The following is a 15,581-nucleotide window of genomic DNA, read 5'->3' on the forward strand; positions in this document are numbered from 1 at the left end:
CTGAATCTTTGGCTGAGTTTCTGTGTTGTTTAATCCTCAAATATTGTGTTGAAGATAATGCACGCATGAAGAGAAAAAAGAAACAACATTGCATTCAACTTCCACTTGGTATCTAGGCAAGCAATCTACAAAAGCTGCAAGGAAAGTTAGCATATTATATTTTTGTTGTTTTAAGGAAGTAGCATATTTGAAATATGACTTGTTAAAATATGTGAATTGAAAGTAATGCTAAAATATTTATTTGAATTTACCCATTTCTATAATCATTAAGATATATTATTTTTAATGAAAATTATAAATAACTATATTATAATAATTATAATACTCTTTTGTATATTTTTATAAGATTTTTTTAAATTTCCATTTTGTATTTTTTCTATAGCCCATACTGCAAAAAAGTGCGCACTAGTCGAGCCCAAGCCTACATTCAGCTGAAAAAATATAAGAAAGCTGAATTAGACAGTTACCTTGCTCTTGTCATTGATCCAAATTATTGCAAAGTATGTAATAAGTATGTAAATTGCACTATTTTAATCTGAAGCTTTTACCCAAATTGTTTACTGTTAAATTTTAATATAACAGATAGATTTTTTAATACTGTTATCGCTATTCATAATATTTTTTTTATTAAATATTTCACTTATTACAAAATAAAATTAATTCTGATAATATGGGAATGCTTTATTTGGAGATGTCTTTGTAATCTGTGCAGATATTTTAATGTAAACAAAAAAAACTTCAGTTCTTGGGAAATTGAATATGGCAGCTAATTTATTGGCAGTTTGTATTATATGCAATTTAAAAGTATGTGATACTATAAAAGTAAGTAATATAAAGTATGTGACATTATACATATTTGGCAATGAATTTTTTAACAAAAGTACACTATATTAATGACATATTTTGATGATAAAAGGGGTATTAATTTTATTAATGAAGTTTTTTTTCCTGCACATGTAGGAATGCCTTATATTACAGAGTTCTTGTGATCCTGAGTTTTTTTTTTAATGAATTTTGATCCATAGAAAACATTAACTTTAAACCAAACTTTCTTTTTTTCATTCTGTTTTCTGTGACTCTCATTTGGAGTATGAATTAGTGTTTTACATAAGTACAGAATTCAAATGATGCAGTTTGTGATGAACTAATTGCAGACTGATGTAAACAGTGAGGAACAAGCACTCACTCCTGAATAAATGTTGCAGAGTACTTGATTGGCTGTTCAACTGTCTTTTCAAATCAGGCATCATCAGTAAGAATATTATCTGTCTGCCTTTTTTTTAACTCTTTGTCTTTGACCATGCAACCCTGCTTTGAGTTACTGTGATGAAATCCTAACTTTGAAAGCAGGAGCAGAATTTTCAATGATGATGCCTCCACCCACTGTTCTCAAGGAGTCTGGAAATTCAAGAGTCTGTACAGACTCTTGAAGGCTATGAAGGTAAGTACATAAGAAAAAGGCATTGGGAGAAGGAGAGGATGCTCTGAAAAAGTCTGCTGATATTCTATTCCACATAAACACGCAGCCTTGTCTAATTCTAGACAAGGCTGCGTGTTAATGTGGAGACTTCAGCTGCTCCCATTTTGATGACATTAGGTATAAATGGGTCATCTAGTGCATTTGTTCAGAAAAGTAAAGACTGGTCATTATAGATCAGTGATTCTAGATCTTTTCTCCATTTACTTTTACTACACTTTTAATAATTTAAAAATTTGTTGGCACATTTACAATAAGATAAAATTTAAAAGAATTTGTCTTGGTTAATTGATTTATATTCCTGTAAAGTATTTTATAAAAATAGCATACTATAATTTCAATAAAATATGAAAAAAATTGCATTACAAAGTAAACAAAATATTTATTTAATGGTAAACTACAAATTACATTTAATGCAAAATTTGATCTTGAGCATTTTAGATAACTTCATTTTTATTTGGGCATAAAAATGAAAATGCATTTTTTCATATTAACACACTTAAAGCTTTTTGTGTAATTGGATAATCGTATATAAGATTAATCGGAAACAAATTAATATGTTCTTCTAAATGATTTGCGTTGGGACTGAATCAGCCAATCCCCACTAGAAACTCAACCAGCTGAACTACTTATCTGATGTTGCTTATATATGGGCAATCACAGTGTGACATAAAAAGGTGTAGGCAAATCATACATGCATCATATAAGGAAAAAATCTTGTATTACATGAAGATAGTTGCACTATGTATAAAATACATACAAAATAATTTTTAGTGCTTGGATTCATAAAATTTGGCAACATGTTAAAAGTGCCACATCATATTGGTTGAAAATCACTGATATTAGGTAGATATTTGCTTCCTCTTTCTGCAGTGTGAATGTTTTTGTTGTACACATGAAAATCCTGTCTTCCTCCGTTGCTGTGAATTATCAAGTTCGGTACCATATTGGCATCATGGTGATTTTGAATTAAATTCATCTGCAAAATTTTGATTCAATGGTTTATGAACTTTATGCTGATTTTTCTTGATAAATATTATAGCTTTGGAATAAAGGCAATATTTTAAATAGATGAATGTGCTACCATTACACTACGAAGGCATGCTGGAAGAAGGGGAAAAAATACCTTAAATATTCTCCCTTTTAACCCTTTGAGGGCTAGCATGCAGAGGATTACATTATACAAAATTTGATGACTGTAGGCACCGTTGTTTTATCACAATGCAAGAAACATATGTACATTTATTGTTTAGTTCCTTAACCGTAAGCGCTGCGAGTTTCAGTGCGTCTTTGTTGCTCCGTGGGTGTGAACGTAGTCTGACCTCACGCGTACTTTGTCATACGAGTATGCATTCTAAAATAACTAACTGTGTCGTGGTTTTCGAGACAAAAGAATGCAGCACTTTTGCACCACATAGCAGTGAAATGGTTAAATATAACACAGCGCGATAATATTTGGTAGCAGTAATTTGAAAAGTGAAACAGACATTTAAAGTTTTCGACACAAAATGCCAAAATGAAATTAATAGCCCTTTTGGTTAATAAAAACATTGAGCTGGATGCACTTCCCTACATTTTAAAAACGAAAAACATAAAGAATAAAAATGAAAACGAGAATTAAACGAAATTAACAAAAATGCTTTTGTCCCTTTAAACTTAAAAGCTGTGATTCCCAGTTTGTTTACACCACAATAAATCTATCAAAACCAGAAGCATAGAACAGAAACTAATGCTCATACATGAGTATCAAAAACCACATGACTTAACCTTTGTAAAAACCATTTATCACCATCTGCTGGCATTTAAAAATTCAAATAAACCATTCAGTTTTCAAATTACGCGCTGGGATGGTAAGAGTAGAATCGTTGCATCATACCTACAGGACGTTGGTCCTCGATGGGTTAAAAAGAGATTGGAAATTAGGGGACCTAATTGTCAAACCCTGTTGGTGATGAATTATTGTCCGCTACCTTTTAGTTTGGCTGCCACTGTAGGGTCATTAGGATTTTTCAGTTTCAGGAAGCTGAAGAAATCCGCAATGCTCTCACCAGGACTTGAATCCTGTACCTCTCGAATATACATCAAGTGTGCTACTGTTTTGAAATCTTTTTTTCATTCATTTTCATGATTTTTGAATATTTTGATTCTGGTTTTAATGAGCCACTGTTATGGACTACTTGTTATATTAGAAGTATTAAGTTTACATTTGCACACTGTAATGTGTATAAATATCACACATATAATATATGACATGCAAAATGTGCTATGTTTGTTACATTGTTAACTAATTTTCAGTTTTTGCTGTTAATTCTTAATTTGTCCTTAAAATATTTCAACATTTTTCTTATTAGGCATATTCTAAGCTGTGCTCTTCCCTTTATCACCAAAATTTCTTCCAACAAGTATGCCAACTTGCAGAGTACGGACTAGAAAAATGCAACAATAGATCTTGTGACCAATTTGAAGTTCTTCAGACGCTAAAAACAGATGCAGGTATTTGTAAAATAAAAACATTGAAATTATTTTAATGTTAAAATATAGCATTGTTATGTTATGGAGAAAGATATTGCATCATCAATTTATTTTTATTAATGCTACTTATTATTTTTGGCCTGTCATATATAATTGTGGCATTAAGTTCTTACTTTCACATTTAACTGGTAAACATGTAAGGCTTGACATGATGCAGAATATTTTTTTTTATTTCTTAATTTCATTGTGTATGGAATATTTACTTGTAAATTCTCCTTATTTTACGGTTCTCTCATCTTAAGTTTCAGAAAAGAAGTGTCTCAGTTGGAAACAAACATAGCAGTATATTTTCTTTTCATAAGCCAGCATGAAAGCTCTTTCCTTTTATGTCTTAAAGCTACTTTTTTTGTAATGTCTAAAAATGTGTTATAAAAGAATTTAAAAAATTGTATTCCAACTATGCACATTTTTTTAGACGATTTTCATTGTATTTACAGAAATACTTAATCTAAAAATTTTCTGCTTCAAATGTTCTATATGGTAACCCTTATTCTTCATTCATTATCTTTCTACACTGAAATTTCAAAGACAATAATAAAGCCTTTTGTAGTATTGGAAGAGGTATTTTATTTCCATTCCTCTTGAACAGTTTTCCAAAGTCCAAGGAGGGTTGTAGGTCTATGTTATGACAATCCACTTTTTAGAAGTCCAGAAGAACAAAAATGGGAGATACATTGGGAGATTTAGTAAGGATATGGCATTGAAACCCATTTCTTGTTCCATCTTTTTCCAGGAAGTTAACAGTGGATTTTGACATGTGGCTGCTTGCTTCGTATTGATGCAGGTTGAAGGCACTGTGGGTAAAGAGAAGGTATTTCGTATCTGAAAATTGGGTATAAAATATGTTCCTGATAGTATTTGAATTTGAACGTTACATTTTTGTCCAGTCCCTTTATTTTTAATTTGCCATCATATGAAAAATAGCAACAATCTTAAATCTCTTTCAAAAACTTTCTTTAGATTCTTTGAACCATCTATTGAGAATTTTTTCTCCTCTTTAATGAAACTATATGGATCTCTTTTTATTGCAGTCAAATACACCAAGGATTCGTTTATTGTGAAAAAATGTGTCCATTTTTATCTCTAAATGTTTCTAAAAAATTCTGCAGCGTGTCATCCTGTGTTCACGATATATAGTGGGGAAAGATAATGTACATTATGTTTTTTTGGCTCTTAAGATTCAAATCAGCATTAATCACTATGTTTACACTTGATATTGAGCATTTTAATGAACTTGGGGCAACTGTCCTTTGACTTAGAAGATTTTCTTTTAACATTAAAGATCTTACCTTTGCAACATTCTGTTTTTTCCTTGTATATGTATTTCAAACAATTTTTTCACTTGAAACTAAACTTTGACCTCCCCTTTTTCTTGTTGACATTATTACCTATTGTGGCTTTAGATATTGAAAACCCATGGCTTTTGCAGTGTTTTTTAATAACTAGATAGAAATAAATTTCTTTGGGAAAAGCACAGACATAGCCTTCTACTCACTGCTTTGTTGTGCCATTTTGCATGAAAACAAAACTGCCAAGTAGCAGAAGCTAATTTATACTTTCAAAAATGTAGTTGCTGTTAAAAAAAAAAAAAAAATCCGAGCAGATGATTTTTTTTTAATAGCAAAATAAAATCATCTAAAAAAATGTGCAAACAGCCTTTCTTTATCCTTATAGATAAACTAGTAGCTGTAGCGTTTTATTTGGTTTCAATAAGAAATCCCCTTCCACTGGACATCGTAATGTAAATAGTAGTATGTTTCTCAACAAGCATGAAATACAAAGAATAAAAGTTCAACAACGCTTTCATTCTTTGTATTTCATGCTTTATTTATTTGACATATCAAGGCAATTTTTATTTTTTTTTACTTTATTATGAAAAGTACTAAAAAAAACTTACAGAAGAAAAAAGTCATTGAATATGAATTGTAAACAGTAGACTTGAACTGAAAACTTTACATCAAGCATTCCTTAATTTAATACATCAGCATTCCTTAATAAGATGAATTGTCTTAAGTTTCAGAGAATACATTTATTAGTTACATAGTGACTTCAGATTTAATATTAATTAAATAAGCTCACTGCTAAACAGAAGCAATTTTTTAATAGTGAGATGGAAATAGACTGTGCCTGTCTTTCTACACTAAAAATGCTGAAACATATGAGGCTTATTTTTCTTGATCTTAAAATAAGAATTGTATATAGTACTCGATCGTAAAATAAGAAATATAAATGATTAATAAAATGTAGATGCCATTATGAAAGAAACAACAAAGGTACAGTATGTGAAAAAGCTAATATTTTTTTTTAATCATATATCTTTATTTCATTATTCATGGTTGGTTGAAAGATTTTCTTAGTTTTGCAAAAATCAACTGTCAGATGAAATTCAACATTTTATGAATTATTTGTAAGTCATGATTATACGATTCAAAGTTTAAAATATAGATATATGTTTAATTGCAATGTTTAATTAGTTTAAAAATTAAAATGTTCATGAATCTAAAGGCAGTTTAAAATAAGTAACCTTGTAACTGATAGAACAATGCAGCTTGCAAATTAGTACATACTTTTAAAATAATAAGAATGACGTTACAGACTTTCTTGGGGGGGGGAATTCTCAAGACATAAATAAAGTTCTGATTCAGTATATTAAATGGCATTGTGGCAAGATGGTGGGATATTTTTGGAGAATGATTCTGTTGCTGCATTAATCATAGTGTTTTATCAAATTAGTACTATAATTGATATTAAATTGTGCATAACTTTAAATTTGCTAAGTCATAAATTATCCTAACCTTCTGAGCAGCATAGGTTTTTTTATCTGTCATAAAGAACTGTATTTAAACAGAATTTATTAGCTAAATTTGTATAATTACTTATTGTAGTCTCTATTTTCATAAACTTACATTCATTAAGATGATATTTACATTATTAAAGAAAGTCTGAAAACAAAGTATATTGCATTATAAGCTAACATGTACCAAGTGGCAAAAAATTTCATGACTTGGTATAGCTGGTCATGTCACTTAGAAGGTTAAAGATGGAACTATTTATATATCGTCCATATATAGGTACAGTATGTACTGCTTATTAAAATCACTTCTGTTCTAGTCATATTTCATTATATTCAGAAACTAAGTTTAACAGATGGAGATTAGTGTATTGCAAATTGTAATATCTTTAAACGTAATGGTAAATTATTTACTCATTTTCAAAGTTTTATACTTTTTTATAATTATGAACATGATATGATGAAATTTTAAATTATTACAAAGGACTGATGTATTTGTGTTTGTTTTATATTATTTTTAGAGTTTTTCTTAAAATATGCAGTGGTTTTTTTTTTTCTACTTTTGATTGAGAATAGCATGTTGTCACTTTATTCTGCGCCACTTTCACTGGGAATTTGAGTTTCAGCAGCATTTTTAGCATTTTCTATTATAATACCTATCTTGGGTTCAATTAAACTTAGCTAGCTCACTTACACTAAAATTAAGGTGCTATGTAGATTATTTGGGTGGGGGTGAATTATCACCACTAGAAATGCATTCTCTTTAAATTTATTCTACCTCACATTTTGTGAGGGTTAAACAAAGATTATAGAACTCAAAATCACCAGTCACCTGGTTCTGGCTTAAGCACAACTTTTTTTTAGACTTACAAACTCAAACAATTTAATCTATCCTGACAAAGGTTGCAAGCTCTGTCTAAGACCTCGATAGAGATTCTAACTGATAACTTATCCTAATTTTATCTTTGTATTGTAATACAGTAGAAGTCCAGAAATCTGCAAGGCTTGGGACCAGAGGTTGTGCGGATTTTAGGACAAAAAAGATAAATCATAATATTCAAACTCAAAGTGCAAAATAATAAATAAGGCGTATTAGACACATTTAATTAAATTATTATATACATTATTGCAATAATTTATTATATGCATTAAATTATTATTACATATATAAATTGATTATATTATTCATTGTATTATATGTACACAGCATCGAGGTTTGCCGTTTTCGCTTCATGCAAAGATTTCCGGTTTCACATTCCGGTGTTAGTATCACTGTTGCTGTAAAATTTCAAGAGCTTTTCTTTATTTTTACGTGTATAATACACAATCGTGTCGCAATTCCATAGGATTCTGCTCTAAAGCGAGAAGTGGAACCTGCCTCCATCTTTTGCAGAATTTGCACTTTTTGTATTACCGTCAATGCAACGTCTTTACGTTTTTCAGCGTTGCAAGCAGTAAAATCATGAGTGTGTTTCTTATCTGTCGTATTAAAAAGGGCTGAGATTTAATATACTCTTAATTTATCCACAAAATATCCAGATAAAAAAAAAAAAAAAAGGCAGCACTAAATAATCTCGTGAAATAACAAAACTCAGAAAATACAACAACTTGAATCGTGAACTTGAAAGAAGACTTGAGTGAATCGTCTGCTTTTTTACCTCAATGCAGATTAGAGGGAAAAAAACTTTTATCATGATGTCAATAATTTGGTATTTCCGTTATGACTCATTATTATTCAGTAATTATGACGTCATTATTCGGTATTTTTTCTTTGATATTTTGTACTCAATGTTGTGGTTTCCGGAACATATAAACTGAATGTTTTTATTTTGAGAGGCAACGCGGATTTCAGGTCGGCGGATTTTCGGTATTTGACTGTATTTAGTTTTTAACACCAGTTGGAACTCCTCAAACTTTTCATGGCAAAAACAAAGAACAAAGCTTTTCATGGCAAAGCAGTGATATTGAGCAGGCCAAAGTTTTCACATCCAGCTATCTGCAAATTATCTAACTTTGTAGTTAAACTGCTTGCCACTCAGATCTACATAAATCTGGAGTGAACGACTTTGTGGCAAAGTAAGGCTAGTAGAAAAGATGTAAATTAAATAATAGTAAAACTTAAACACAAATAATATCATAGTCCAATTTTTAACACATTATAATATGTAGCAACGACAATACTTCTGTCAATTGTAATGTATACTAAAAATGACTTCGTGACTTCCTTTGCTGATGTTCAAAACTTTAGCTATAACTTACAGTTCCTGTGGTGCTTTTCATAAATGTGACTGTAAACAAAAGCCAGATTTTCTAAAGCAGTTTTTAACTGTGTTTTGAGATACATCGATATACATTTGTGTAGGTGCTGCTTAGTTTATCAGTCATTGAATTTAATAAACAGGATGTGCTGTATATATATAGATGAAAAAAATTAAATGGTAAACTGTCCAACCCAGGGGCATAAATTAGTTTGAAGCAATAACTTCGAAAACAAAGTACAGTGGAACCTCGAGATACGAGATTAATTGGTTCCAGCATTGAGCTCATATAGTGAATTTCTCATATCTAGAAACAAAAATTCCCATTAAAAATAATGGAAATCCAGTTAATCCATCCATTTAAGTGGTAAATAATAAACCACAGTTTACCTTTATTCCAACACAGATATTTTAATTGCTTCTCGTTAATCCATCAAACAACAGCTTCTTAGCATCTTCTAAGAGTTTTGGATGGTACTTGGAAGTAACAGTAATTCCTTTGTCTACATCAAGTTTCTTTCTGTTTCTTCAGAATAGTGCAAATCATCAATGTCGAAAGGCCGTAAGTCTTTGCCAATTCCATCACTCTTACACCATGTTTGTTTATCTATGATTTTTTCGTAATTTCAACGGGCATGGCTTCCTTATTTTTCTTTGCAGCACTGTCTGAAGCAACACTTTTCTTGGGAGACATCGGGAAGTAATTATTTTCGAGTAAAATGTAATAAACAATTGACTCACAAGTGCACAAATACGTAGATCAAAGAACACCGAGTGATCTGACAAGGGGATTCCCCGAGCCAAGTCAGATCGGGAAATGGTGGCATGCATACCAACAGGCTGGCTCATTGCTTGTTACTCGAGTCAATTTTTGTATTTTAGAGACACACTTTTTGCTCGTACTTTCGTCATATCTCGAATTTCTCATATATAGAGCTGCTCGTATCTCAAGGTTCCACTGTAAACAGGTAACAGTAAATAAGGAACTAATCTAATTCCAAATAAAATAAATAAAAATAAATTGGGAGGAATCTAGCTTTTATTTTAGTTATATTTTCCAAGTTTTTACGTCAAATCAGTTTTGGTTTATCCTTGGCGTTAGATACTTTAGCACTTTTTTACATATATATGTGTATATATAAATGAATAACTACAATGTAAAAAGCAATTCAAAACTTCATCCAGCTGCATACTCATGCATCAAAAAGTGGTGATAAGAATGCAAAATAAATTAAATTATTAATGCATTTAAAATTCATTCCGTATTTAATTTGGAGCCCATTCATTGGTTTGGGCTGATAAAGGCACAAACTATTTTGATTTAATTTTCTGAGATTATTTTAAGTGTTATGCACTAATTTTTAATTTAGTTCAGTGATGTTGTTAGTTCAGAAACAAGCTGATGTATTTTCTTCTTTTATTTGCCCCAACACCAGATGACAATGTAATAAAAGATGTAAATTACTTTTTTCCTATTTCATTTTTGCTTTTAACATTTCTTTACATCTTTCGTGCAATTTATCACTATGCTTCTGGTTTTTTATTACTACATAAGGTTTGTTCTGAATTTAATATGGAATGGAATTGAAATATATTAATTTCTTTTGCTTTATGTGTGTGTACTTACATATGCTGTTTCTTTATTTTTAGAAGATTTAGATTTTCAGATGAGAAATCTGGAAGATAATGAACACATTGAATTGTAAGTATTGCAAGTAGTTGCAAATTGCAGTAGTTGCAAAGATTTAAAGCAATTAAGGTAATATGGTTTTTGAAAAGAATTTTACCAGCATTAATGTATTCAGTATTACATATTATTTTCAGCAGACAAATATTAGATATATTAAAAGCATGTTGCTTAATCTATTTATAATATTTGTCTGTGTGTGGTTACACTCTATTTGAAAAGAAATTTGCTTTATATGCCATTTTCTAACATCTGGAAGCAAGTGTAATTGTTTATACTATATGGTTCTGCTATGTCTATAAGCTTGTGTCAGTGACCTGCAGACCCTTAGACTGGAAGCAAATTATCGCTTTAGTCAGAAACAAATGACCAAATCTTAGAGTTAAAATTAACCTTTTTAATTAACTGTTTAAACAAACAGAAGGCACTGTTGTGCTACAGATGAATAACCTTGACTTATTGGTATTTAAATTAAAGAAAGATAAAATTAAATTCAAATGTAAGTAATGTAGTTAGACTACGCACTCAACTGGATACTTAAAAATGGGTCAAGATAAGTTAATGGTGCATACTTTTTTAAACGTCGACTGGCAAGATGCCAGAATAACTTCAACAGAGCAAGAGATAATACATAACTGCAAAGCAAAGCTGCCATAAGCTATAAAACACCAAAACCCTTAGCTTAAATACACACAAAACTAATTTATATTCTTTTAAGGACTGTGGAAAGAAGAAGTTGTAGTAAAGGTACAGATCAGAATAACTGTTTAATTAACATAAAAACGTATAGCACTGTGTGAGAAAATTGGATTTGTTAAAGTTTGTTTTGCTACCAAAGAAGAATGATACCAGTCCATGTGGCATAGTTATGAACAGTTGCATTCAAACCTCAATTTAGTTATCAAGGAATCAATAATTTATGTTTGAATAGAGTATGCCTTTTAATTGAATTTTAAATGTAGTGTGTTATAAAATATTAATTGCTTTTGTTTGTACTTCTCGGTTATTTATTTTTATTTATTTATTAATATTTTGAGAATACATTTGCAAAAATAAAAGTTTGTTTATGAAAAACTTTAGTAGAGTTTTGTCTATTTAATATCTTAACCAATATTGACCATTGCCGTATGGAGAGTAGTAAATGGGCTTAAAAGAAGTGTCATCTAAATCATGCTTCAAGTAACTTTTTTTTTTTTTACTTCCTTGTACGAAGTAAAAAGGAAGTGTTGTAATCGCGAAAAGCTTCAGGCAGCATATTTCAACGAAAATATCCACTTTGACCGCTTTCGAATGCAATTTGACAATGTTTTTGCGTGATATCTGTATGTAAGGACAGAATAAGACTCTTTTCCTCCAAAAAAAAACTAAAAAACTGCTTTAAAATGAATTCTGAAGAGAATTTTTCGTGGTGTCTGTATGAACGTATGTACGTACGTACGTATCTCACATAATTCAAAAATGAGTAGCCTCAGAATGTTGAAATTTTGTATATAAGATTACTATAACATGTAGACGTGCACCTCGTATTTTGGTTTCAATCAGCCGCGCCAAAGGTATATAAATACATTTATAAATATATCCACTCTGTTACCCGGCTCAGTGATCTCAGTTTCTTTACTCTTATATGTTTGTAAATTGTACATTTTTTGCTTTAAAAATGATTGAATTAAGTTGTTTTTAACTTCCGGTTAAGTGTTTTATGCCTTTAGTAAATCTGTATGCAATATTTTTAGAATTATCAACAATTTTAAAATTGTTTAAGTGCCGCTAAGCCTAATTTGATGGCGGCCATTGCTCTTGTTTACATTTGAAACAGCTGAGTAGCGGATTTGTTGCCAATCTAGAGAAACTTAGCTTCGCAACAACAAAGATAATGCCTTCATTTATTATTTAAATCAGGCTTAATCCTTTCTGGAATTTTTTCGAGGAAATAAGCGTTTAAGATTTACTTCGTAATTTTTAATACAGATATTTTGAGTTTTTATGTATAAAAATACATAAAAACTCAAAATAAATAAAATTTGCCTTGTCGCAAAGTGAAAACTGAATTAATTGAATGAGAAATACACAATCTTCTGTGAAAAACTGTTTCTTTTTTGTTTTGTTTGCTTAATTTCTTTTGTATATAGTTCTAGCTTTATTATAGTATTTGAATAGATGAATAGAACATGTGGCAATGATTAGATAATTCTTTAAATGATGTAAATTTTGTGCATTCTGAGTTATAATATGAACGAAATATAATACTGTTAAGTAAAGCGCCAGAGTGTCGCTATGGTAAACAAAGTGAATTTTAAAGAATGCATTTATTCTATTGTGGAATAAAGAATGCATTTATTCTATTTATTTCTATTGTTTATGCAGTGTCGGCGAAGTAGGTTTAATTCAATCTCATAAGTTTAAATGAAATGCAAGAAAAAATGCATATAATTTAATATTCCGTACGAGGAAGTCATGTGGTGTACACATCAGATTTTTTTTTTCTGTTACTTCTACTTCTTTTTCTTGAGATGTGTTTTTCACATGTATTTTACTTATTGCCCTTTTCTTTAGGATTCATATGGTTCTGCATCTCCTCTTTCTTCATCGAAAATAAATTTCTTCAGCTGATGCTGTTCTCAAGTTTCAACATTGCAATTTGAAACTGACAATTGACAGTTTATGTCAATTTCGGTTGACAGTGTCGTATGACATCAAAATTGTGTGTCACAGTTTACTGTACACTGGCAGGAAAAACCTAAGAAGTAGTTATTAAAACATATTGTAACTTGAAGTGGTTTGTTACTAGCCACTTTGATTTCTTGAAGCTGCTGTGAATTCCCTTGTAATCTGGACTGCTATCAGTTTTCTTATTTCTTTTAATGATTGTTCTCGAATAATGGTCCTGAGAATCATTTGCCCTAATCTGGTTGTCTGCCTGCAGTACCTTATCCAGATTCTTGACACGACAGGTTTTGCCTGCCTTTTTTAGGTTTTTACAGATATCTGTCAGTTTGTCCTGTTTCCATTCTTCCAACTGCATGCTGTTTCTTATAATCCATCAGATGCCTTCTCAATAACATTTTCAAAATTTCACATGCAAAATTTTATCTAATTGCTTTTATAATTCATGAATTTAAAATCTGAAGCACTTCCTTGGGGATTCACATAAGCTGAAAGAAATGTGAAAAAAATTGCATATTCTGTATACAGAATTATATACAATTTTATCTCCAGGGTGTGAGAATGTGTATCAGATGCTCATTTTAAAATTATTTTGCGATATTGTTGTTGAATTGAATTTTATGATTTAAGTGCGAAGAACATAATATTTGATAAATAAAGTTAACACACTAAACGTTAAAAAAACGCATCTTTGGGCATAATGTAAAATCTGAAAGCTTTCAGAATTTTTTATGCTTATGTGTGTATTAAATACCTAAGTACATGAAGCTATCCTTTAGAACAAAAAGGAGGGGGATATTGTAAGAGCCTGTGCTTGCAGTCATTACTGTAATTATTTGTTTGTAAGTTGTACTTTATAACAATATCTGTAGATATTTAAAGATATTAAGTGTTGTAAGTATGGTCATCAAATATTTATTCCGCTTTTTTTTTCTTTTTTAAATTTTCTTAGAACTGCTCAAGAAAATCATTGTGGGAAGATAAAGGAGCTCCCTCTGGATTCTGTTGAAGTTAGTTCTGATGAATGTTATTAATGACTTTAAGATAGATACATAAATCTATTTTGAATTAAGGAGTTCTTTCCTTTTTCATTTGATAGTTCTCGTAGCAATTATTTAAGTAAATACATAATGGACCCATGAATTTCAGTATCATTTAGTTTTTTTTTTAATTTGTTTCTTCTAATTTTAAAAAACATGCTATGAAAATTTCAGTTATTCTGATGTGAGCAATATGTATCCATAGATGGAATTACTTAGCCTGTTAGTTATTTATATAGTAGCTCATTCAAAGCCTTTTTGCAAAGCATTGTCTCTGCCGCTAATATTTAACAAAATGAACTATTGTAAGTGTATAGTTTCACAGTAAAAATTTTAAGATATTGAATATATATATATGTATATATGCGCTATTTCATGCTCCTCTCTTCCCATCGCAACCAATGTCAAAGAAGTCAATGTTCTTGAATAGGCACAATTAGAGTGCCAAGTAATTGTGGCTGCAGATGTCAATTGAAATAAAATTGAATAATTAATCTTAGTCGGCTGCCAAGTTCTCTGTTCAGTATATCTGCGTTCTATGCCATCGACATTGCTACATCTTTTTCATCACGCACACACACACACATATATGTAAAATATAAAAAAATATGATGGCTTTGCTCTACACAAACAGACAACCTCTAATTAACTTTCTGCAATTTAGGATTTCCCCCCTAGACCAGTACCTTCGAGAACAACTAGTATACGTAACGAATACGCACCATTTTGTGAACTGAAGCTTCCCTCTCCTTGTGCTGTTAGAACCTACGCTGCTGCTCCCATCTTCCTTTCCTCTATGATGAAATAAATTTAAAGTAATCTTATGTAGTGACGGATATTGATCTGCTTCTGAAATTAAAATAAAGATATGGAATAGTAAAAAGTGAAATCCTGTTGTGATATCTTTCCTCTCTTCATCCACCGCCTCATAGAGAAATAATTCCACCTTCTTGTATTTTTAACATTTATTACACAAACACAAAACTAATAATAAACTACAATACTAATAACTGAAATATATAAAGTAATAAAAGTGAATTTCGGTTTCATTAATGGCTCCCACGAGCCTTCCCTATGACCTCTCTGTCGGTCTCCCTCTTGGAAACTAAAACTTTTGACGCCTTCAGATTAA

At 30.5% G+C, this 15,581-nt stretch overlaps 1 protein-coding gene across 5 annotated transcripts in view; it reads left to right on the plus strand.

Moving 5' to 3' along the window:
* Positions 1 to 15,581, plus strand: part of LOC118203893 (uncharacterized) — a 233,753-nt gene that overhangs the window by 54,515 nt on the left and 163,657 nt on the right. For all 5 annotated transcript variants that reach the window (XM_085813843.1, XM_085813842.1, XM_085813846.1 and 2 more), the window contains 4 exons: positions 383 to 500; positions 3,829 to 3,970; positions 10,709 to 10,760; positions 14,362 to 14,419. In XM_085813843.1, the coding sequence (XP_085669969.1) occupies positions 383 to 500; positions 3,829 to 3,970; positions 10,709 to 10,760; positions 14,362 to 14,419 (370 nt within the window). The remainder of the gene's footprint in view (positions 1 to 382; positions 501 to 3,828; positions 3,971 to 10,708; positions 10,761 to 14,361; positions 14,420 to 15,581) is intronic.

Source organism: Stegodyphus dumicola, chromosome 3, assembly GCF_044657685.1.
Source record: "Stegodyphus dumicola isolate Sdum_Otavi_A_Nest chromosome 3, ASM4465768v1".
NCBI lineage: Eukaryota > Metazoa > Arthropoda > Arachnida > Araneae > Eresidae > Stegodyphus > Stegodyphus dumicola.